This window comes from Babylonia areolata, chromosome 16 (genome assembly GCF_041734735.1).
Source record: "Babylonia areolata isolate BAREFJ2019XMU chromosome 16, ASM4173473v1, whole genome shotgun sequence".
Taxonomy (NCBI): domain Eukaryota; kingdom Metazoa; phylum Mollusca; class Gastropoda; order Neogastropoda; family Buccinidae; genus Babylonia; species Babylonia areolata.
Window position 1 is genome coordinate 16,151,368 of NC_134891.1, and position 24,559 is coordinate 16,175,926.

Genomic DNA, 24,559 nt, shown 5'->3' on the forward strand with positions numbered 1-24,559 from the left:
CAGGATCATCCCCCCTCCTCAGTGCAGATGGGAATACCTTGATCACCGAGAAGGAGAAAATTATCGAACGCTGGGCTGAGCACTTCAACAGTGTCTTAAATCGCCCTTCCTTCATAAATGATGAAGCCATAGACCGTCTCCCACAAGTCCCCATCAACGAAACACTGGACGATCCGCCAACACCTCTTGAGACCCAGAAAGCAATCCATCTGCTATCCAGTGGCAAAGCACCTGGCTCAGACTCCATACCAGCAGAGGTCTACAACGATGGAGGCACTGTGCTGACTGAGAAGCTCCATCAGCTGTACTCACTCATGTGGAAAGAAGAGATGATCCCCCAGGATTTCAAAGATGCATCTATCATTCACTTGTACAAGCGAAAGGGGAACCGGCAAGCCTGTGATAACCATCGGGGCATTTCCTTGCTCTCCATCGCAGGCAAGATACTTGCCAGGATCCTACTAAACCGCCTCACAGCACACCTTGACCAAGGTCATTTGCCTGAGAGCCAATGTGGATTCCGGAAAGAGCGCGGAACCACCGACATGGTGTTTGCTGCAAGGCAGCTGCAAGAGAAATGTCAGGAGCAAAATGCTGCTCTGTTCTCCACCTATGTCAACCTCACCAAGGCCTTCGACACCGTGAGTAAAGAGGGACTGTGGAAGATCATGGCCAAGTACGGATGCCCTACCAGCCGCCGTGGTGAAGTGGTTAGCGTCGCGGACTGACGGCTGGGAGGACGCGGGTTCGAATCCCAGCGGAGGTGGGTTTTTCGGCCCGTGGCCGGCTCCTACCCAGAGTTGAGTGTGCTGTGGGCTTAAATGGGGAGACTGGGACCACACAGTCGAGTGTCATCCACTTCAAGGATGCATCTTTGGGTGTGTTGCTCTAATTACCTGACCAACACTGCAAGTGTCTGTATCTCTCGGGCCTGGTTAACGCCGGGATATCATTATGACAGGAAGCGTAGAGTACAGCCTTGTCACGCAGTCCCAAACCAAAATGGACCTCCATAGCAACATCGTCATCATCATCGTCATCCTCCTCCCCCTTCATCGTCATCAATATAAACAAAATAGTCTCAAAGTCTGTGACCTTTCATGCCCTGCTCTCATGGTGACCTCAGTTTCGATACCCCTCCACTTCCGTGCTTTGGGTGAGTCCTGTCAATGTCGTCAGTGTCGGCAGATTCATGGGGGGGCTGTTGTTTGAGGGACGTGGTGGCGGTCTCCACTCTGGGAGAGATGCTCGCTCAGTCTGGCTCCGCGACTAAGCCATTATTGTCGTTAGTAGGGGGCTTAGTAGGTGGTGTCCTAAGTACGTTAAAACAGAACAGGCACCACTGAACACCACTGAAGTGACTCAGCAGCAGTGCAGGGTCTCCTCTGGTGTGTGGCCTCCAGGCGACCTAACATCGATGGTTCCCTGTGGACTGCCGACGCTGGGACTGCGACGGACGAACCCGGGTGTGGCCGTGTATGGGGGAATCTAAATGAGCGGCGTGGGAGTAATGCCACTGAAACGGCGCAGATGATGGGGCAGCAAAACAAAAAAACAAAAACAAAAAAAAAGTACGGATGCCCTCGGAAATTTATTTCCTTGGTCAGCCAATTCCATGAAGGCATGCAGGCTCGAGTCCAGGACAATGGCGAAACATCTGCTCCTTTTGCTGTCACAAATGGTGTCAAGCAAGGCTGCGTCCTGGCTCCAACGCTGTTCAGCCTCATGTTCTCTGCAATGCTTACTGATGCCTTCAGAGATGGCGATGTTGGAATCGACCTAAAGTATCGAACAGATGGCAAGCTAACTTGATGGCAATTAATAAACTTGATAATCATCAAAATATAACTTGCCTGAGGCAATGACACCGGTAGCCTGCTGTACTGTTGTGTTCTCCGTGAGAGCCGGATGCGATGTGCCAGCCAACTACAGAAGCAGTGAGGTAGCCTATGTGTCATCAGTCATGTACGCACAATCACTTCGTTCCACGTAGTACAAAGGGATTATTGGTTTGTTCCCTTCTTTTGCGAGTATGGGTCTGAGAGACCCACGAATTACGAATAAGGGTACTTAGTGTTTTCTCTTCTTTGGGGAGTATGGGTCTGTAAGACCCACAACGTAGGAATGCAGGTAAAAATTTTCACAATTACGTAACTGATTAACTAATCAGTTAAAGTGTACATTAATTTACTAAAATGATGCATATGTTGTGACAACAAAAGTCATGAAATTTCAAATTAATCGGACACCAAATATATTTTAAAGGCATTTTTTAAGGCAAAAATGGGTCTGTCAGACCCACAAAGTACGGTGAAGGTTAAGGCTACTTCTGTCAATGCTCTTTCTTTTCCCTTGTCATCAAAAATAGTGTTATCCTTGTTCAAACACACACACACGCGCACGCACGCACGCACGCACACACACACGCGCGAAAAATATTCTTCAATAGTTTGCCACTGCAAACAACAAAATCAACAAACAAACGAAAACAACGACAATGAAAATAGTGATAACCCCTTAAGTGCCAAGAATGTATATATACATATATTTATATGTCTGCTAAAATGCTTCACTGTTTGCATGTCTTTTTTTCCCCTATTTCTACAGCTACTGCATCCCAATAGGCACAAAAAGAAAAGCCTGAAATGTCTCCTTTAAAATGTTTAATCATTCATGAGGAATAGCACCCGATCGGGATTTGTATGCTCATTTCATGGATGGTATCTGAAGTACCCCTAAGAAAATCAGATGCTGCATTTAAAATGGTGGACGACAAACCAGATTTTGCCACAAAAGATGACACAGAAGCTTCATGAGTCATTGAATACTCTCCACAACCAAGAACTGCCAGGCAAATAGGAAGCATAAGCCAAAATCATGCCCAACACAGCAGAGGTTAATGATCAGGTCAAGACACAGAGATTGATCAATCATCAACAGACAATTTCATCATTAACAATAATGTAATAAGATAAAAATAATACTCTTATTGAGAGTGGGGATTGGGGGTGGGGTCAATGAAAAGTGAGAGCAACCAAAACTAAAAACAAACACACACACACACACACACACACAAAAAAAAATAACAACAAAAAAACAAGAAGAAGATGTGAGAGAGGAAAAGCCTTAAAAGTTGTATGTGATACCCACTTTATCCAACACTGGAACTGCATGACAGGAACAGGGAAAAAAGCATCATCTTGTAAGCAGATGTTTGTCATTGCTTCATTCCAACTTAACACTGACTCAGCTTTAATCAAGTACACACCTGCACTCAAACTGATTGAGCTCTCAAATAATGTGAAAACATATCACCACACAATGTGACAATGTCATCCTTTGCATCACCTCTCTCCAAACCACACACAAACACACACACGCATACACAGACACACACACATGCATGAAGTGATGCACACACACACACATTCACATACACAAACAAGCACAAGCACAAACACACACAAACACACACACACACAACACGCACAGCCACACTACTCACCCAAGTACGTCTGCACGCCTGGCTCCTTGGAGTTGAAGAGATAGGAAATAGCTATGGACATGTCAAACAGTTTGGACTCAAACAGCCTCAGCAGCCAGGACTGCCGTGTGGGCGGCACCTTGCCCTTGCTGCCACGCACCGCCAGGGGGCCGATGGGAGGCTTCTCAGTCACTTTCTCGCTGTCTTTCGACCGTCGCTCCTTGAAGCGGAATGGTCGCGGCAAGCACAGAACCTTCTGGGGAACAGCGGCTGGCTGGGGTGTAATGTCTTCCGCTGTCTCGTCCTCGGAAGACTTAGAAATGTCATTGTGTTCGGCTTCCGATTCGGATGTGACGGTTTTGTCTGTGTCGGCCAGGCACCTGTCATCGTTGTCACTGCAGGAGCCACCAGCCACATCACCAGCACTCCCGTCCGTGTCTGTGTTTGTTGGAGGAGGAGGAGGGAGAGGAGGATCTGAGTCATGCGGCTCACTGTAAGGAGTCTCTTTCTGGGAGTGGCCCAGCGACAACATTTCCTTCATCTGCATCAAGAGATCCTTGGTTTTGGATTTTTCCACAGTGGAGTAGGACATGCTGCGTTCAACCAGGTGGGGGGAGGTGGGCTGCTCATCAATCACCATGTGCTCCTGCTGCCATTTGTTGTCCTTCACATCTTTGGACCGTGGGCAGTGACCCCCACCACGACCCTTGCTTTTCATCACCCCTTCCCAACTCCCAGGTTCTCCACTAGCACCGTGGCCCAAAAATCCCAAACCATCTGACTCCTCCTCCTTACCTCCTTCCTCTCTTGACAGTGAAGATGAAGTGTTACTGCCCTTTCCATCGCTGCTCACCAACCCCTCTATCTCCACAGGCAGCCCTGACACCGTTTCTTCCATGCTTTGAGGACTGCGATCACACGAACAAACATCAACTTTCTTCTGGTGAGGAGTGCTGGCTAACTCAGGATTGAAAGTGTAGTTTCCGTTCACCTCATACTTCCCCTTGTCATCTGCGTCGCCGACGCACTCTCCAGCCGCAGCGTGCTGGGTGTGAAGGGCTGACTTGTGCACTTGGATATCATGAAGGTGACATTTCAGCTTCACTTCACTGGCCATCGCAACTGGCGGCCACTCAGTGAGGAAGCTGGGCTTATTCTCCCAGACGACTCCACCACCACCTAGCTGTTTTCTTCCTGGGCACAGTTAACTGTTAATGTTACAATGGTCAAGGTCTTCATTCCCCACACCCAGTCAAATGAAGCACACTCTGAGGGCACAGTCAGTTGCATTGCCAGGTAAGAACGAGGTCTGCAGAACCCTGAACACTTCTTTTTTGGGGGTGACCTTCAAAACAAAGCGTTCAACCAGATCTCAACAGGGATCATAGGAATAAAAATAAAAATAAAAAAAACCCAACAACATTATATGATTATCCATTAACATCATTTCAACAGGGCCCACATCAGCTCTTTTGTCCCAAGAATAAACACATTATCTACTTTTTGTCCCCTAAAACACAACAATTCTTGAAGAAAAAAAACACAACAAACCAACCAACCAACCCAAAAACTCACAAACACAACAAAAACTGTCTCTCAAGTTTCCACTTTTTCACTTGTCCCTGGCAGTGCAGTGAAACACTGTGGGCTGTCGCTGTTTCATGCCACGCAGCTTCTCTCTTTCAGGGTCGGACTCAACAACAGACACTACCTTGGCAGGCAGGTGCCAAGAGATGAGGAACATGGCTGGATCGTTCAGAAATGCTGGATGACTGGGGCTGGGGGTGGGGGAGGAGGAAGAAGACAGTCACACCTTTGCCGGGAGGACAACCAGGTGAGACCAGGAGGGACCCCCTTGGACAGCAGGACAGTGGCTGGGGCCAGAGGAGGAGAAAGGAGGAGAAGAGGAGGAGGAGGAGGAAGAGACCTGAAACAGACCAATGACAACCCGTCAACACAAACTAGGGAACTCCTCTCTCCAATGAGTTAGTATAATAATAAGTCATGATAATTCATAGATTCACAGCCGCCGCCAACCTTTCAGAATCAAAAATTGTCATCCTGGTGGGAGTAACACACAGAGCCACACACATTCACATATAGATGCACACACATAAACACATGGCCCCCAGTTGCAGTCTTTGAAAGGTTTTTTCTTTTCATCTTCTTTCTAGCCAATCTTTGCAAGGTTATAATTATTTTTCTAAATAATAATGGAAGGGTTGTTCAGTTATCATTACCAGCAATTGTTCTCCTCCACTATTATGCTCTTCTCATCCAGCCAATGTAATATTATCCAGGCCTAAAACGGTATAAACATACATCCTACCTCATCCATCTCAAGCCAACACATAGCTCATCACACCTGCACACTGTCAATATATTTGTAACCCTGCAGACCTGTGCAGAACACATACATATGTATCTACAGGGTTCATTCAGCACCTGTGCCCAACCTCACCTGTGAGGAACCACAAAATTTCTCTTCCTCATGACTAACTACATGTACTAGTACTACTAGCTAGCTTAAGTTCATCCCATCTGGGTTTTCACACTGAGTCACTGTCCTACGTTTTTTCTTTTTTCTTTTCTTTTTTTCTTGCGTGTGCATGCATGTGCATATGTGTGAGTGTGTGTGTGTGTGTGTGTGTGTGTTGGTGTGTGTGTCACTGTGTGTGTGTGTGTGTGTGTGTGTGTGTGTGTGTGTTTCTGAAAAAGTATACAAGTATATGTGTATCTTTATCAGGAACCAGGCCCATCTCTATTTTGTTTCCCCCATCAGTACATTGTGTGTGTGTGCATGCGCATGTACGTATGTGCATGTGTGGGCATGCACATATGTGTGTGTGTGTGTGTACATGTGTATGTGTTTTGTTGTTTTTCTGAACAAGTATACCATTACCTTTATCAAAAACTATATTTTGTCTGTTTCCCCACCAGCATGTTGTGTATGCATGCATGCATACATGCATGTGTGTACGTGTGTACATGCATGCGTGCGTGCATATGTGTGTGTGTGTGTGTACACATACAGTAGATAATATATATATATATATGGATAGCCACTATGATTTATGAAAGAAGTTCAATGGGTGTTTCTTTTTGCACATTTAAATTCTATATATGCAATACACACACACACACACACACACACACACACACACACACACACACACAAATCTGCATGTTACTTCAAACACCCATGCCCCCACCCCCACCCCCAACATCAATCTCCTGGCACCAGATCCCATATCATGACTCACTTTCAAGGCCTGCTCCTGCTGTACACTTTTTTTTTTCCCCACCAGTTTTCACCAGCCACCTCTTGTGGACAAACAGCACAACACACACTTCTCTCAATGCCACCCCACACCCCCCAACCACCACTCTCTCTCTCTCTCTCTCCACTACCCCCACCTCACCAGAATAAAATCATTGCAGCCTTGCAGCAGTAACAATGCCACAGTATTTACACTGAGCTGAGAAGGCTGGGGAGATGAGAGGTAGGGGAAGAATCACTGATTTTTTTTTTTTCTTTCTGTAGTTTCCTCTCCCATACTAGTATAGGTAAGTCCCTTCCTGTTCCCTCTCCCCCTGTCTGAAGTGATGTGGTCCAGTATTTCTCAAGGCAGCCTTGGAACAAATGTACCACAGTGCCAGTGTTGTTGACGAGCTGTTGATGTTGTTCTTGCTGTTGTTGATGCCTCCACATTTCATTGTTGGGTTTGTTTTCATGCTTAAGATAAACTCATCTGTTCTGTCTCTGATTACAAGCAGGCTGAAGTCTGCAATTCTCTACAGATCAAAGCAAATCACACAGTATACAAGCATAACCATGTGTGAATCACACACTGTATGCAGCATCATATCAGCATGCACTGTTCATGCACTGTTTATAAATCCCATTCACTTGAGTGTCAGCTTAAGACATGTCACTTCCAAATTCACATGCAGACATGAATACACGAGCATTGATTCAGTTACCACTAGACCCCGAGTTCTCAGTGTGTAGCTGTGGAGGAAATGTACAGTAGAAACCTTTGACCAACAATGTGGCATTTCAATGAAATGTAAATATATATTATACATATTCAAAAATAAATAAATAAATTCAAATCATAAGAACAATAACACCAACATTTATAAAAACTTGGACCACGCTCAAACTGTGATCATACTTGGTAATGCTCATAATGTTTATCTGCCAACACACAGGCAAGATTCATGTGCAGCTGCTAAATCAAAGGGAAACAAGAGAGGCAAGGCCTTCAAGACTCACTTGTTATACACTTAAAAAAATCCAAGCTTTTTATGTATTGAGTATAATTTCAAAATGTAATGTTTAAGATGAGAAAGATCAGTTTAAAGCAAATTAACTCCCCTAGCATTAATTACAGAGTAATTTCCCTTCTTTACTATCTGCACCAAAACGTTTGCAAAATAAATAAAACTTCCATGCTTTGCAAAAGAAGTTCCTGTTTGAACAACAACAAAAAAATAATAATGACTGCTCGAGTTGTTGGGTCAGAATATCAAATCAAAGTGCCAAGTTTAGAGAATACAAAAAATATAAATATAACAGTAAATGCAGTTTGCATATAATTAGGCTTCATTCTTTATTTTTTGTGCCCATCCCAGAGGTGCAATATTGCTTTAAACAAGATGACTGGAAAGAACTGAATTTTTCCTATTTTTATGTCAAATTTGGTGTCAACTGACAAAGTAGTTGCAGAGAAAATGTCAATGTTAAAGTTTACCACGGACACACAGACACACACACACAGACAACCGAACACCGGGTTAAAACATAGACTCACTTTGTTTACACAAGTGAGTCAAAAAAGAGGGGGTGGGGGGTGGGCGGAGTGTGGGGGTGAGGTGCGGAGGGAGGTGTGACTATGTAAGCGCATCATTTGCATACATGTAGACAGGTGGCAGACATTTCATTTACAACCAAGATCCCATTTTTATTTATCTATTCTTTTTCTTCTTTTTTTAACCAGTGAGACAGCAAGCATGGCATAATCAGTGACAATGATGTCCTGTGAGACATACCTCAGACAGAGCCAATGTAGGGAGGGAAGGTGGGTGTGGAAGGTGGAAGGAAGGGATCACAGATTCACAATGACCATAATTTTGTGATTAACAATCAACAACAGTGCTTAGCAGCACCACACCATGACAGTCTGGCTCAAAACAAGACTAATACTGAGTTTAATTTAAATTTAATTTAAGGTCAGCAGTTTTGAGTAACAACAACCTCTTCACTGCTGATGACATGATTCAAATCCCCTTTTCTGCCATATTCCTTCCCTCCCTCATCCTGTCTTTCCCCCCTTACCCCTCCCCTCTTTCACTCCCACACTCCCCACCCCTCTGCACCTCTATATGGTTTGAAAACACACACACACACACACACACACACACACACACACACATTACCATGTTTTAATTAACAGAGCAATGTGTTCCCATAAATCATCACATTTTACTTTACAGCAAAAAATGTTTGAACCATAAATCATCACATTGATTCTACATTACAGCACAAAACATTTTCCATGATAAATCATCACATTCTACTTTACAGCACAAAATGTTTGCATACATCATCACTTTCTACTTTACAGTTTTGTGAGTTTACTGCACAAAATGTTCCCACACATCATCACATTGTGCTTTACAGCACAAAATGTTCCCATGAATCATCATGTTCTACTTTATAGCACAAAATGTTCCCATAATCAGCAAATTCTTCCTTGCAGCAAAATTTTTTCCCATTTAAAGATAACTGTTTTTAATTTACTTTACAGCACAAATTGTTCCAGTAAATCATCACATTCTACTTTACAGTCACACTAAATAAGTAAATTACAGCATAAAATGTTCCTTTAGGTCACTGCAGTCTACTTTACAGCACAAAATGTCCTAATAAATCATTGCATTCTACTTAAAAGCACAAAATGTTCCCATAACTCGCCCCAGGATCACTCCTGCTACACGCTGAACTAAGATGGACTTTGAGTTTGATCCAACAGGTGCAGACATTACACACGCACATGCACACACACACACACACACACAGAGCATCATCTCTGCTGCTATGGTGTACAGTTCTCCCACATAACCAATTCAATGCATACATTACAGCTACAGGCTGTTTGCTATAAACACACATTTTTTTTTTTTAATATAAATTTACTGATAACCAGTTTTTTAGCCACAACCAAGATCATCACCATCTCTGACCTTCTTACACACCACCACCTTTCTCACTGTCATCAACTAAACGAGGCCAGATAACTAGACCCACTGCCTCTGTTTTTACAACATAAGGACTGACAAAACCACTTGTCGCTTATCACTTATTGTTTATAATTGCCTGTTAAAAGGTCTACAGGTATAAAAGTAACATGGAGCAATCTCATTGACAGAATAAATGGCGGGGTAACGACTGAAAGAATTGTGCATCTACGATAAATGGCGGGGTAACGACTGAAAGAATTGTGCATCTACTTTCTATCTTTGCCTCTCTATCTCACCACTGTTTTATCTATGATAACTCCACAACACTGTTCAAATAATAATGTCAAGATAACCCCAAAAAGTCAACAATGGTGTCCTAATCAGATTATTTAAAAAAAATAAATAAATAAATAAATAATAAATAAAAACTGATTCTTGTCAGATGTGATGCTTTTTCATAATTATACTAAAAAAATAATATGTGGAATACAAACTGATAACGAACCAAGTGTCTCAGACATAAAATGATATATATTAGTCATTATGTAGCCATGGTCCCAAGTGGTATTATTATATTAAGAAAGGGTATGGTACAAAAGAATTTCTAATGATGATTTACTGAATTAAAGGATAGACAAGAATCCCTGTGCACAGACCAGGAACATACAGAGGCCAGTCACAAAGGGTTTTCTACTGTTTTATTTACAATATTTATAAGGAGATAGAAGAAGAAGAGATAAAACAAGGATAAGGAGAAGAGATAAAACTAGGATGAGGAGAAGAGGAAAACAAGGCTGAGGAGAAGAGGAAAACAAGGATGAGGAGAAGAAGGAAAACAGTGCAAGCGATATCACGGTGACACCAGCTGTTGTGAGAACGCACACAAAACACACACTGCTTGCGAAACAGCAAAAGAGAGAGAAAGCGACTCTGGTCAGATGACTGACCAGGTGGAAAGTGACCAGATGATCACCCACTCCATCAATTTATGCAAGTTAAGCGAACTGCACTGAGGCCAGCATGGCCCGTGAAGCAAATCATCTCCAATCAGGCTAAATCTGATTAGAATTGTGTTTGTTTCAAGGTGTTCAGTGACAGATTTCTAAATGATTACTGAACCAATTTACATCAGATAGGTCACAGAAGAAAGAGCTCAACACCTACTTTCTAATGAGTATAAAATGAAGTGTTGATTATCTACGATAAATTCATAATCTTAATTTAAGTCACCTGAAAAGGGTCAGTGTTAGCAAGCTCATTGCAGAAAATTACAAACTGCGTTAAATCAGTTCAAATTTAATGTAGGCACACACACATGGAATAGATTTAAAGATGGAATTGCTATGATTCTGCCAGTATAAACACAACTTTCTGCTCACCCAATGAAGTACAGCGAACTGGTTGTGGAGTGGTTGTCTTACAAGAAGGACAAAATGACGTAAGCTTAGCGTCAGCTGAAATCTCTACACTGATGAATGATTAAACTGAAATCAAGCATGCTTCTAACTGATTAAAGTGTGTGTGTAAGCACAACAAATATATCACAGTGAACGATAGAGACTTGATTTAATAGATGTTTAGAGAATAGTTTTAGAATGGGCTTTGCAGTCAAGCCGGGAATGGCATCACACATTCTGTGCGAGTCATTGAAGACTGGCAAGTTAGTTGTGAAACAGGCTCATGAATCTGTCTGTGAATGCGCAGATGGCTGAATAGTCCAATCTGCGCACGAAATGTTCGCTGACAGTTGGTGCAGACAAAGACAGGCATATCATTGTCAGGGAGCTTGTTTGCCCGTGACTTGGCGCCTTTGTGCACAGCAGTGCGCCATTTGTCACGGTCCACTGCAGATTCCTCCCAGGAGTCAGGGTTGATATCAAACGCTTTCAGAGACTTTCAGAGTGTCTCTGAAGTGCTTCTTCTGACCTCCGTGTGATCTCTTTCCTTGTTGCAGCTCGCCATAGAAGAGCCTTTTGGGCAGCCGATGGTCTGGCATGCGCACCACGTATCCAGCCCAGCGAAGCTGGGACTGCATCAGGATGGTGAAGATGCTGGGAAGGGTGGCTTCTGTAAGCACCTCCGTGTCTGGGGTCTTGTCTTGCCACTTGATGTTCAGTAGCTTCCTGAGGCATGTTGTGTGGAAGTGGTTCAGCTTCTTGGTGTTGTCGTTGGTACACTGTCCAAGTTTCGCAGGCATACAGTAGTGTGGGGAGAACTACTGCTCTGTAGACCTTTAGCTTGGTCTCAAGACCAATGCCTCTTCTGTTCCAAACATTTGCATACAGTCTACCAAAGGTTGCACTTGCTCTCGCAATCCTGATGTTCACTTCATCGTCGATGGTCGCATTTCGTGACAGTGTGCTGCCAAGGTATGTGAACCACTCCACCACACTGAGTCTCTGACTGTTGACTGTGATGTTGGGCTCAACGTGGGGTTTCCCTGGGGCTGGCTGATGGAGAACTTCAGTTTTCCTTGTGCTGATGGTAAGGCCGAAGTTCCTGCTGGCAGTGGCAAATTTGTCGAAGCTGAGTTGCATGTCAGGTTCAGATCCAGCGTTGAGGGCACAATCATCAGCAAACAAAAAGTCTCTGATGATGTCTGTCATGACCTTCATTTTTGCTTGAAGCCTTCTGAGGTTAAACAGCTTGCCAGCTGTTCAGTACTTTAGGCTGATTCCAACATCGCCATCTCTGAAGGCATCAGTAAGCATTGCAGAGAACATGAGGCTGAACAGTGTTGGGGCCAGGACGCAGCCTTGCTTGACACCATTTGTGACAGGAAAAGGAGCAGATGTTTCGCCATTGTCCTGGACTCGAGCCTGCATGCCTTCATGGAATTGGCTGACCAAGGAAATAAATTTCCGAGGGCATCCGTACTTGGTCATGATCTTCCACAGTCCCTCTCTACTCACGGTGTCGAAGGACTTAGTGAGGTCGACATAGGTGGAGAACAGATCAGCATTTTGCTCCTGACATTTCTCTTGCAGCTGCCTTGCAGTAAACACCATGTCGGTGGTTCCACGCTCTTTCCGGAATCCACATTGGCTCTCAGGCAAATGACCTTGGTCAAGGTGTGCTGTGAGGTGGTTTAGTAGGATCCCGACAAGTATCTTGCCTGCGATGGAGAGCAAGGAAATGCACCGATGGTTATCACAGGCTTGCCGGTTCCCCTTTTGCTTGTACAAATGAATGATAGATGCATCTTTGAAATCCTGGGGGATCGTCTCTTCTTTCCACATGAGTGAGTACAGCTGATGGAGCTTCTCAGTCAGCACAGTGCCTCCATCCTTGTAGACCTCTGCTGGTATGGAGTCTGAGCCAGGTGCTTTGCCACTGGATAGCAGACGGATTGCTTTCTGGGTCTCAAGAAGTGTTGGCGGATCGTCCAGTGCTTCATTGATGGGGACTTGTGGGAGACGGTCTATGGCTTCATCATTTATGGAGGAAGGGCGATTTAAGACACTGTTGAAGTGCTCAGCCCAACGTTAGAGAATTTTCTCCTTCTTGGTGATCAAGGTATTCCCATCTGCACTGAGGAGGGGGGATGATCCCAAGGATGTGGGGCCGTAGACTTCTTTTAAGGCATCATAGAACCTCTTCATATCATGCCTGTCAGCATATCCCTGGATCTCATCTGCTTTGTCACTCAGCCACTTATCCTGCATCTGACGTAACTTTTGCTGAACAGTCCTGCGGATGGCATTGTACGCATCACTTTTTGATGTGGACTTTGGGTTGCTCAGGTAGGCTTGATGCAGACGGTGTTTCTCATCCAGAAGCTGCTTGATTTCATCACAGTTTTCATCAAACCAGTCTTTGTGCTTTCTGGTCATGGGTCCCAGGGTCTCTAAAGCTGTACTATAGATCAGCTTGTGTAGGGTCCTCCAGTCAGACTCCACATTCTGGTTGTCCAGAGAGGCAGATTCCAGACGATCTTCCAGCAGCTCCACAAAGGTCTGTTTGATGGTGATGTTTTTCAACTTAGCAATGTTGAGCCGTTTTGGAGCCTTCTGGCCTTGGCCTTGGGGGCGTCTCTTGGGTTGGATTCGAATATTCAGCTTCGAGACTACAAGGTGATGGTCTGTCCAACACTCGAAGGTCTGTCCAACACTCAGCGCCGCACATGGTCTTTGTCACACGTACATCTTGCCTATCCCTTTTCCTGACGATACCGATGCCAATGCTTTGTGCGAGGGTGCATCCATGACGTCCTGTTTCGGGTAGGGAGGCAGAAAACCGTGTTGGTTATCAGCAGTTCGTGCTCTGCACAGGTCTGAAGCAAAAGCAATCCATTTGGGTTGCAGTGGCCCATGCCATGCTTTCCAATCACTCCATCCCAGGAGATGTAGTCAGAGCCAACTCTAGCACTGAAGTCCCCAAGAATGATGAGCTTGTCTGCTTTCAGGATAGCAGCAATGACAGAGTGAAGGTCCTCGTAGAACTTCGCCTTCACTTCACCCGGGATGGTCATGGTTGGGGCATAGGCACTGACAATGGTGAGGTGCTTCTGGCCAGATGCCAGTGGGAGTTTCATGGTCATAAGCCTATCGCTGACTCCCTTTGGGATTCCAGCTAGCTTGCTGACGAGTGCTGTTTTTATTGCAAAACCAACGCCAGCCTCACGTCGTTCTTCGCTTCCTCGTCCACTTCAGAAGAAGGTGTAACCAGATCCCCATTCATTGAGCTCGCTTTCGTCAGCAAGCCAAGCCTCACTCAAGGCTGCGATGTTGATGTTGTATCTGGCGAGTTCGGATGCAACTAGTGCCGTTCTCCTTTGGGGTCTGTCCGCGTCATCTCTGTCCAGGAGAGTCCTTATGTTCCAAGCACCTATGGTGAGAGGAACGATCCTTGTTTTATTCTTTTCTTTCTCTTTGTTTTGACCGCTGATGTAGGGTCCCCACCAGCCGCAGTATGCTGGCCAGGGTGATATGGAGCAGGCAATTTTTAGCACACCTTTTCTAGCCCCTTCCTCATGCCAGGGACGTGAGCAATGCATTCCTAAAGAGGGCTGCTCAGACGGCTGCCGAACTCCATTGCTGCTCCTGTCGATGAAGAATGACCCTATGGCCTGAACCGCCTACGTGCAGGTCTGCAGCTTCGACTGCCAGTGTACCCACACCTGTTGTTTCGTCGCTCGCCTGTCGCCACAGGACTTGGGGGTGATGAAAGGATGAAAGATGAAAGGTCATTAAGTATGACTGATGACTTGCGCGATGAGTTTGTTTAAGTGAAGAGGAGCTGCGCAACATCGACCTCACTCTCTCGTCCGGGTTCACCAATTTCCAGTGGCAAGACTAAGTCGAGATGACTGGAGGATGAGCACGGATGCAGTGGATGACCAAGATATCCTTTCGGTGTCTCATCTTGCTCTCTGCACTCCACAGTGCGTTGCTGTAACCGCCTTCCTCTCCAATGAACCGATAGCTTTCTTCCGCAGATTCTGCCAGGTCCAGACTTCGCATGCATGGGTAGACACACCCCGGCGGCCAACTGCGTGTGGCATGCACACAGCACGGTGGAGCTAGATGGCTGTCGGTGGCTCTCCTGAGCTGACGCCCTTTTATGGATCTTGTTTTTAATTCCATAAGGGTGTCTAGCCACCCGCCTCACCAGTCCCGGAAGGGAGCGGTGGGAGTGCCAGTTAAGTCGCCAGCAACCCGACCCTGAACAGGTTGTACTGGATTACAGGTTACCAGTAGCAGATCTAATGACCTGACTTGACTCAAATATGGGAGATATATCAATTATCATATATATCAATTATCATATTAACGCCTACCCCTGACCGAGTGGGTGAGTCAGAAGACAGCCAGCCCCATCTCCCTTTTCACTCCTCCCCCCCCCCCCCTTCCCCCTCCCTTATTCCTTCTCTCTGAGCAGTATTCTGTCTCTCTCTTCATCCCTCTCTCTCACCTGATATATATATTATATATATATATATATATATATATATATATATATATATATATATGCACTGAAGGCCTGACTGAGCGCGTTGGATTACGCTGCTGGTCAGGCAACTGCCAAGTAGATGTGGTGTTGCTATGCATTTGTCCCAACTCAGTGACGCCTCCTTGAGAAGCTGAATCTGAAAACTTTCAACAACTGGACAGCGGAGCAGAGTGGCAAAGTGATCATGTGCCTCACTACAAATCCAGTGTCCACATCTTTGAGTCCCCCACAAACCATGATTATTCTTTTTTTTTTCTTTTACTCCCTTTTCCAATATACTTTGATTGGTGGCTTGGATGCTAGTCTTTCGGATGTGGCAATAAACTGGTGTCCCATACTCCCCTAGACTTTAAGTGGTGGCCTGGTTGCTAGTCTTTTGGACTGGGCAATGAACTGGTGCCCCATACACTTCTCAAGACTTATTTGTGGTCTGGTTGCTAGTCTTTCGGATTTCGTGACAAACTGATGTCCCATACTCCCCTCAATCTCTTCTAGACTTTGATTGGTGGTCTGGTTGCTAGTCTTTCAGACTGGGTGATAAACTGATGTCCGGTGTGCAGCATGTGATTGATGCATTTAATTTTTTTACCCCAAAATAACAACACACCGAAACATAAGGGTGGTCTCTGTCAAAACCCTGCAGAAAAAACAACAACTACACAATGTTCCAACTTCTACAGTTCGAGTAATAAGTAAAACAATTACACTTCAAGTAAGTTCTACACAGAAACAAGAACAACAACAAGAGACCCTTTCTAAAACAAGACCTCCAAGCAAGAGTATGGACTTGCTTGCTCTCAAAACAGTCTCACAGCCATGCCTGAGTTTCAGGTTACAACAGTCTGCTCCCCCTGATAACAGACCCTTGGTACCATGACCCCTGACTGGGTGGGTGAGTCAGAAAACAGCCAGCCCCATCTCCCTTTTCACTCCCCCCCCCCCTTCCCTCTCCCTTACTCCTTCTCTCTGAGCAGTATTCTGTCTCTCTTCATCCCTCTCTCTCACCTGATATACTGATCAAAATCCCCCCCACCCCCACCCCCAAAAGTGATGCCATCATGAATAATTCCGACACCACTGCATTGCACAATAGTGTAGAAATTCTAATTTTATGCCGTTACATTTTAAAATTTTCAATTATACCCTATGACAGGGTGCTATGTCAAAATCACAGTTGCGTGCGCAATAAAGTAATAGTGTAGATATTCTAATTTTATGCTGTTACATTTAAAATTTTTCAATTGTACCCTATGACAGGGCGCTATGTCAAAATCACAGTTGAGTGCACGATGAAGCATGCTCTCTAAGCCAGTGTGGAGGCACAACAAAGCAAGACGTTTATTTCATGTGCGCCCCTGGCGTCACTGAAACAGTATGGGCATGCTTTTTTTTTTCACACACCATAAACTTGATAAAGCAAAAGAAGTGATGTCAAAAACTAAACCATCAAAACAAGCCCACTCTAACAAACAATCAAGCTGTACACACCGAGTACACACCCGCAAGTCATCTTTCCTTAGCAATAGACCAAATTCAGACAAAGGTCTATGGGTCGAAAAGAAGTAGATAAATAGACAGGAGGCAAAGGGTTTAAAGTTTAAATGATGTTCTTTTCTACTTTTTTCTTCTTCCAAAAACACTTCATTCAAAACAGTGGGATTTAATGGAGTTCAGGCAGGTAGTATCTAGACCTAAACATTTTTAGTCTGATGCCTTCAAAGAAAGGGCACACAAACAAATAGTGAAACTTATCATCAATGTCATCTTTATTATCTATATCTATACATATCTTCATCCAGTTGCAGTTCCTACAAGTTTTCAAATGCAGGGCTTCTGGTCAGTTAAAAAAAAATTTTTTTTCTAAATCTTGGGGTTCCCAGAAACTCCATTTAAATTTAGAACTCCACAACCATAATCATAGGGGGTCCCATACTACTTCAGTGGGTGACGACTTCTTTGCTGCACATTCTGATCAAATATATGTCTTGCTGCATATCGTGTATTCAACATATTCACCAATCAATATGTTTCATTTGGTGGGAGTACATACACACACATACACACACACACACTCAAACACATACACTTTCTCACACACACACACAGCAACACACACACACTGACAAAGCGACACACTCACACAGTGACAAACACACATACAGACACACACAAAAATTCAGAAAATGAGAGTGTTTCATAAAAATACTATAGAAAAGCTGAGCACTCAAGAATGGACAGACAGATCTACCAAGCGAATGAGGGAGAAAAAACCAAAAACAAAAAACCAACATAATAAAGTGTAGATCTGTATATGTCACTTGTCAGCACCAAAAGTTTGTGGTCAAAATGAACACATCTAGGCACATTGCATCTGTGAATCACAAAGTGTCTTCTCAACCAATGAAGGTCCTATTCTTCTAACATTTGTCAGTATTATACTCCCTCCATAGTTGCATTTACACTCGTTGTTATTATACTCACTCCATAGTTGCCTTTACACTCATGGGTATTATACTCCCTCCATAGTTGCCTTTACACTCGTTATGATACTCCCTCCATAGCTGCCTTCACACTCGGCAGTATTACACTCCCTCCACAGTTGCCTTTACACTCATGGGTATCATATTCCCTCCATAGTTGCCTTTACACTCATGGGTATTATACTCCCTCCATAGCTGCCTTTACACTCGCCGTTATGATACTCCCTCCATAGTTACCTTCAGACTTGTCGGTATTACACTCCCTCCATAGTTGCCTTTACACTCATCAGTTTTATACTCCCTCCATGGTTGCCTTCACACTTGTAAGTATTTTAGTTTATACTCCGTCTATAGTTGCCTTTACACTTGTCAGTATTATATTCCATTCATAGGTGCCTTTACACTTGTTATGCTCCATCCATATACTTTGCCTTTCAATCTTCAATGTCATCCATATTTGCCATTACTCTTGTCAGTATTATACTCCATCCATAGAAGTTAGAACTTTGCCTTATGATCTTCAGTGTCATCCATATTTGCCGTTTCACTTGTCAGTATTATACTCCATCCATAGTTGCCTTTACACTTGTCAGTATTAACTATTATACTCCCTTCACAGCTGCCTTTATACTCGTCAGTATTGTACTCCATCCATAGTTGGATGACTGACAGCAAGCAACTGCCGACCTGATCTTAACAATGGGCCCCACCCAGACCCCTCTTCTCCACCTCTCCCCTGCCACGCCCCCTATGCCCTCCCAACCTACTTACGCCAATTACATGACTGTATAGTGTATGTATGCCTTATGCATCCCTACTCACTCCCTTCAAACTGCTACAAGTGTTAGGGGAAGGGGAAAGGGGGTGGGGGGGGGGGGGGGGGAAGAGAGAGATGTGGTTAACGAGTTCAGTGTGTGTGTGTGTGTGTGTGTGTGTGTGTGTGAATCTGTGTGTGGGTGTGCAACAGTGGGAGTGCAATGGCCAGTGTAGGCGGACACAGAGAGGAGATGCGCGTTTTCCTTTTTCTTTTTACTTTTCTTTTTTTCTTTTTTTTTTTTCTTTTTCTTTTCTTTTTTTTTTTACAAAGGAAGATCAAGAAAGTGGATTTTTCTTTAAAGGAAAAAAAATTCTCAGCAAAACTGTAAATTCATAAAAAATTTTACACTGTGTTGTACATGATAACTTGGCACAATTAATTGTCTAAGTTACATAATATAATCATAGTACATTAGTAGATTATATCCTTGCAACAAGTGGTCAACCTCCCTCCCACCAAGCACACACATACGCACCACACATACACACAGTGGCATACACAACACACACACACACATACACAGGCATGCACAAAGAGGCACATATAACACACACACACACACACAACTAAAATTATGCAAGTGCACACAAGGATGTTTCAAACAACATTTTTGTTAAACACTATTTTTCCAGAAGTTTTATGAATGGATACCATTTTTCCAGTATTATGTGTAACAATTCCAGCGAATGTACTTGAAATATTCTTGTAACATTATAATTGTTTCGAACCAGTCCACCAAAAAATACTTTGCACATCAAGACTGACACAGTGACAGTGCTTTACCAAAACAATGATGTTCATCATTATCATCATCATCAAATATAATCTGTTATTAGTGTTATCATCATTTCCAAACAGTATCATCAATTCTTTGTTCAACTTCATATTTGAACAATATTTTGCATAAAATTTTCTTGAAAATGTTTTCTCACTCATACTGCCTTCAATTAGTTCAAAACAGCCTTTTAGTTTTACTTCATTAAAATGCTCTTTTGTATTATAATTCAATTTGAACTGTTGAAACCACCAATGTCTGTCACCAACCGACAGCCTCTCAGGACACCACACATCTTGCTGCTGCCTGCCTTGAAGCTGGTGGGGACAGCATGGATCAGTTAAATGTTGGGTTATTCTGAACCCCAATCAATTACTTATTAGTTTTGACACATGACACGCTGTATGGCCATCAAAGAAAAAATAGGAGAGACAGACAGAGGGAGACAGGAAGAACAGCAATACAGAAAGAGAGACTGTATTAGTGTATACATACACCAGCTGATACAAAACATAGACAGAGCAAGCGACAGGCGGAGCAGTTAACAGGTAGGCAAACTGCTAGAGTCAACATGTAACTTCCTTGAGTTCGAAAGAAAACAAAAACTGAACAAGGAAAGGGGGAAACTGTTGTCATGTCAGGTGCAAGCACATCCTTCTTTCCTGAGCCTGAGGAACCATGCCAAAGTGATAAACATTATCTGCAGTCCAGCACACTGTGAGAAGCAGTGGCTAGGAACACTCAGTTGATTAAACTCATACTGTGTGAGAGTGCCTAAACCAAGCATTAAACTGATGGACAGTCATGTTTTTTTCATTATCTCCCATGTCCGCATTCATGCAGATCCAGTGGGGTGCCTGAACTACATTTCATTGTGTAATCAAGTGTAACACATGCATAAGATCAAATACCCAGTATAGGTTAGATATGTTATCTGTTCTCAGATTTCATTACCTGCATACTGTCAGTGGCTTATGAAAACATACCCAGGCAACATCTCTTCATGAACAGCTTTGCTGCCAAAACACAGAGGTAAAAAAAACCCTGAAAAGATCCCAGTCACAAGGAGTGAACATAACAAGTGCACTTGCAGCACAAAAATGCAAAAGAAGAAGAAGTAGAACTAGAAGTAGAAGAAGAAGTAGAAGAAGAAGAAGGAGAAGAAGAAGAAGAAGAAGAAGAAGAAGAAGAAGAAGAAGCATGCTGCACATGTAACATAACTCCTCATAAACAGCATGGCTGCTGAAACATAGCAGTAAACAAAAAAAAAGGTCACACCTACAAAGATCCCAGTCACAAGGAGTGAACATAACAAGCACACTTTCAGCCCAAAAATGCAAAAGAAGAAGAAGTAGTTTCAAAAGCATGTTTCAAAATTCCCCCAACATAAACCTTGAATCTCCTCATGTCAACTGATTTTCTCACTGCTTACAGCATTACATACAGCAGCGCTCCTGCTCACAGCTCAAACGTGTGGGCTGCACACATGGAAGACTAACACTACCAACAGTCCCAACACATCCCTCGGGAAATTGCACCAATGGCTGTCTGCCTCGCTGTTCAATCATGCGCAGATGAAATCCAGCTGAGTAATCATGATAAAATCATTCAGTTTCTGTTACAATTCTAAAAGCCCAACTTTTTAACCTGAAGGTCCTGGCCTCATCTTGTCATCACTGACCTGACAGGAAAACCTCTCTAGGTAAGAACTCTGAATATTGAAAGCTGTGTGCATGATGTTGATAACATGTTGGTTGTTCGTTCGTTATTTAGTTTAACGTCTTTTCACTGTAAGTGATATTAGACGAGGGAAGGAAAAAAATTGGGAGGAGGGGGAATTACTGTGTACGCATACGAGTAAGTGAAAGTGTGTGTGTGTGTGTGTGTGTGTGTGTGTGTGTGTGTGTGTGTGTGTGTGTGTGTGTGTGTGAAAATTATTGATTTAAGTTTTGTTTAAAAAATAAAACAAAAAAAATAACAATATAACATATTTCTAATGAAAAACTAATAACTATAACAGCGAACCAACTGGACTATTTAACAAGGAGTTGAAAAAGTCATACATTAGCAATGGACTGCTGAAGACCGTCACACTGAAGATGATTTCAGTTCAGGGATTTGAGACTTTAACATATCACAAGTTGGTATATGATCGGCTGTTACGTGAGCACCACAGATGCAAGAAACATTACTGACATATTTTGTCCTGAAACAATTCATTTTCCATCTGCAGATTAGAGAAATGATTTGCCTCTTATGAAAATCATTATGGTAATGTTTTCCCATGAAACCATACATTTTCTTTATGTTCTTATGTAACTCCAAGTTACTGGTGTGTTTTTCTTCAAACTGAAATTTTGACCACTGGACTTTTTCTACCATGGTGTAACATTCCTGTAGTGAAACCGAAATATTTAAATCTAACTCCTTCGTGGAGCTTCTAGTTCCTTTTTTAGCCAAAAAATCAACTTTTTCATTATAGTAAAAAACCGCAATGGGAAGGAATCCAGCAAAAGGTTATGTGGGAGCCTCTTAGCAAGAGTTCGTGAATCAATGGTTAATTTCAATAATGAGATCTATATCCTCTCATACCACACTGGGAACATACAAGTCAAGTATTTTAACAAATTCCGGCGTGAATAAAAACCCCACATTTTGCTAAAAGGTCTGTAGTATCACCTACACCTGTATGGGAACTTCAAAGAGCGCAATTTGATATTGATCACACTGATCTGACCAAAGATGACAACATAAATTTACTACATCGCATGTACGAATCCATTTGGAAGAGAAATACCTTAATCATCTAACGATTTTTAGACGGCTCTGTTGTAAATGACAGAGCTGGTGCTGCTTTCGTTATTCCAGACCTTACCTTTCAAAACTCTTTTCAACTGGGAGAGAATAAATCCACCTTCACAGCTGAACTCATAGCAATTCTAATGGCGTTAAATTTCATGATATCCTTTCCGAAAACTATATTTCAGATTCTATTTTGTGTTGATTCTAAGTCAGTTCTTCACGCTATTGAACTTATAAAAGAAACGGTTAGGTATGAACATGTTGGTGTGGGTATGCGTGTGCTGCATGTATGTGTAGGATGTGTGTGTATGTGAGTGTAACTGTAAGTCGGTGTGAATGTGTATGTGTGTGTGTGTGCATGGGACCAACATGTTATGTACACAGCTTTCAATATTCAGAGTTCTTACCAAGAGAGGTTTTCCTGTCAGGTCAGTGATGACAAAATGGGGCCAGGTACCCCAGGTTAAAAAGTGGACACATGCACATGTGTTTATGCATACATATGCATGGATAATAAGAGAGGGAGAGAGAGAGAGAGAGAGAGAGAGAGAGAGAGAGAGATATGCATGTAAAAAAAGAAAAAAAGAAAGAAAAAAAGATAGGCTTATGGATGTGCCGCTGGGTTTGAGCATATCTATAGATGAATATCATACTGTATGTATGTGAGCATGCATATGTGTCAGTCTGTCACACATAGCTCTCATTCTCATATCTGACAATTTGTTCATGCATATGTACATATGTATGTCGAACAATGAAATATGAATGTGTTCAACTGCAAACTATTTTGTGCAGAAATATCAGGCATGCACAAGAGTATGTATAATGTGTGTGTGAGTTGGTCTTGGTGTCTTGGTGTGTGTGTGTGGGTGTGGGTGTGTGGGTGTGTGTGCGTGCACGCGCATGTATGCGTGTGAGTGACTACATATCTGCAAGAATCTATTATCATAGTAAAGTGTGATTCTATATGATCTGTGAGACATCGGGACAAACCAACTGAGGCAAATACAACAGATACTGACAGAGAAAGTTCCTGAATAACAATCTCTGGATATTTTGAATCCCCGTCAATTACTGAATTAGTTCTTCTGACACCTAACATACTGTATCATGGCTTCATCAAGTAAAACAGTAGAGACAGAGGCAGGAATAAAACAGATACAGACAGACTGACAGGGAAGAACAAACCCTACTGTGCCTAGTTTATAATTTTTTCATTCCATCTGTATATTTTCAATCAAATTGAAGATGTCAACATAGGTAAAAAAAAAATTTTTTTTAAAAAGGACATACATGCGCGCTCTCTCTCTCTCTCTCTCTCTCTCTCACAGAGTACACAAATGTGCATGGCTCTAATTACCTGACCAACACTGCAAGTGTCTGTATCTCTCAGGCCTGGTTAACGCCGGGATATCATTATGACAGAAAACGTCGAGTACAGCCTTGTCACACAGTCCCAAACCAAAATGGACCTCCATAGCAACATCGTCGTCATCCTCCTCCTTCATCATCATCAATACAAACAAAACAGTCTCAAAGTCTGTAGCCTTTCATGCCCTAATCTCATGGTGACCTCAGTTTCGATGCCCCTCCTCTCCTGTGCTTGGAGTGAGTCCTGTCAATGTCTTCACTTCAGTGTCGGAAGATTCATGGAGGGCTGTTGTTTAAGGGACGTGGTGGCGGTCTCCACTCTGGGAGGGACGCTCACTCCGTCTGGCTCCGCGACTAAGCCATTATTGTTGTTAGTAGGGGACTTTGTAGGTGGTGTCCTAAGTATGTTAAATCAGAACAGGCACAGGCACCACTGAACACCACCGAAGTGACTCAGCAGCAGTGCAGAGTCTCCTCTGGTGTGTGGCCTCCTGGCGACTTAACATCAATGGTTCCCTGCGGACTGCCGACATTCCAACTGTGATGGACGAACCCGGGTGTTGGGTGTGGGGGAATCTAAATGAGTGGCGTGGGAGTAATGCCACTGAAATGGTGCAGATGATGGGACAACA

General features: G+C 43.3%; 1 protein-coding gene across 5 annotated transcripts in view; it reads right to left on the reverse strand.

The window, feature by feature from the left end:
* LOC143291197 (phosphatidylinositol 4-kinase beta-like) overlaps nucleotides 1–24,559 on the reverse strand; it is a 79,549-nt gene that overhangs the window by 51,711 nt on the left and 3,279 nt on the right. For all 5 annotated transcript variants that reach the window (XM_076600934.1, XM_076600933.1, XM_076600932.1 and 2 more), the window contains exon 2: nucleotides 3,506–5,411. In XM_076600934.1, the coding sequence (XP_076457049.1) occupies nucleotides 3,506–4,601 (1,096 nt within the window). In that variant the 5' untranslated portion in view covers nucleotides 4,602–5,411. The remainder of the gene's footprint in view (nucleotides 1–3,505; nucleotides 5,412–24,559) is intronic.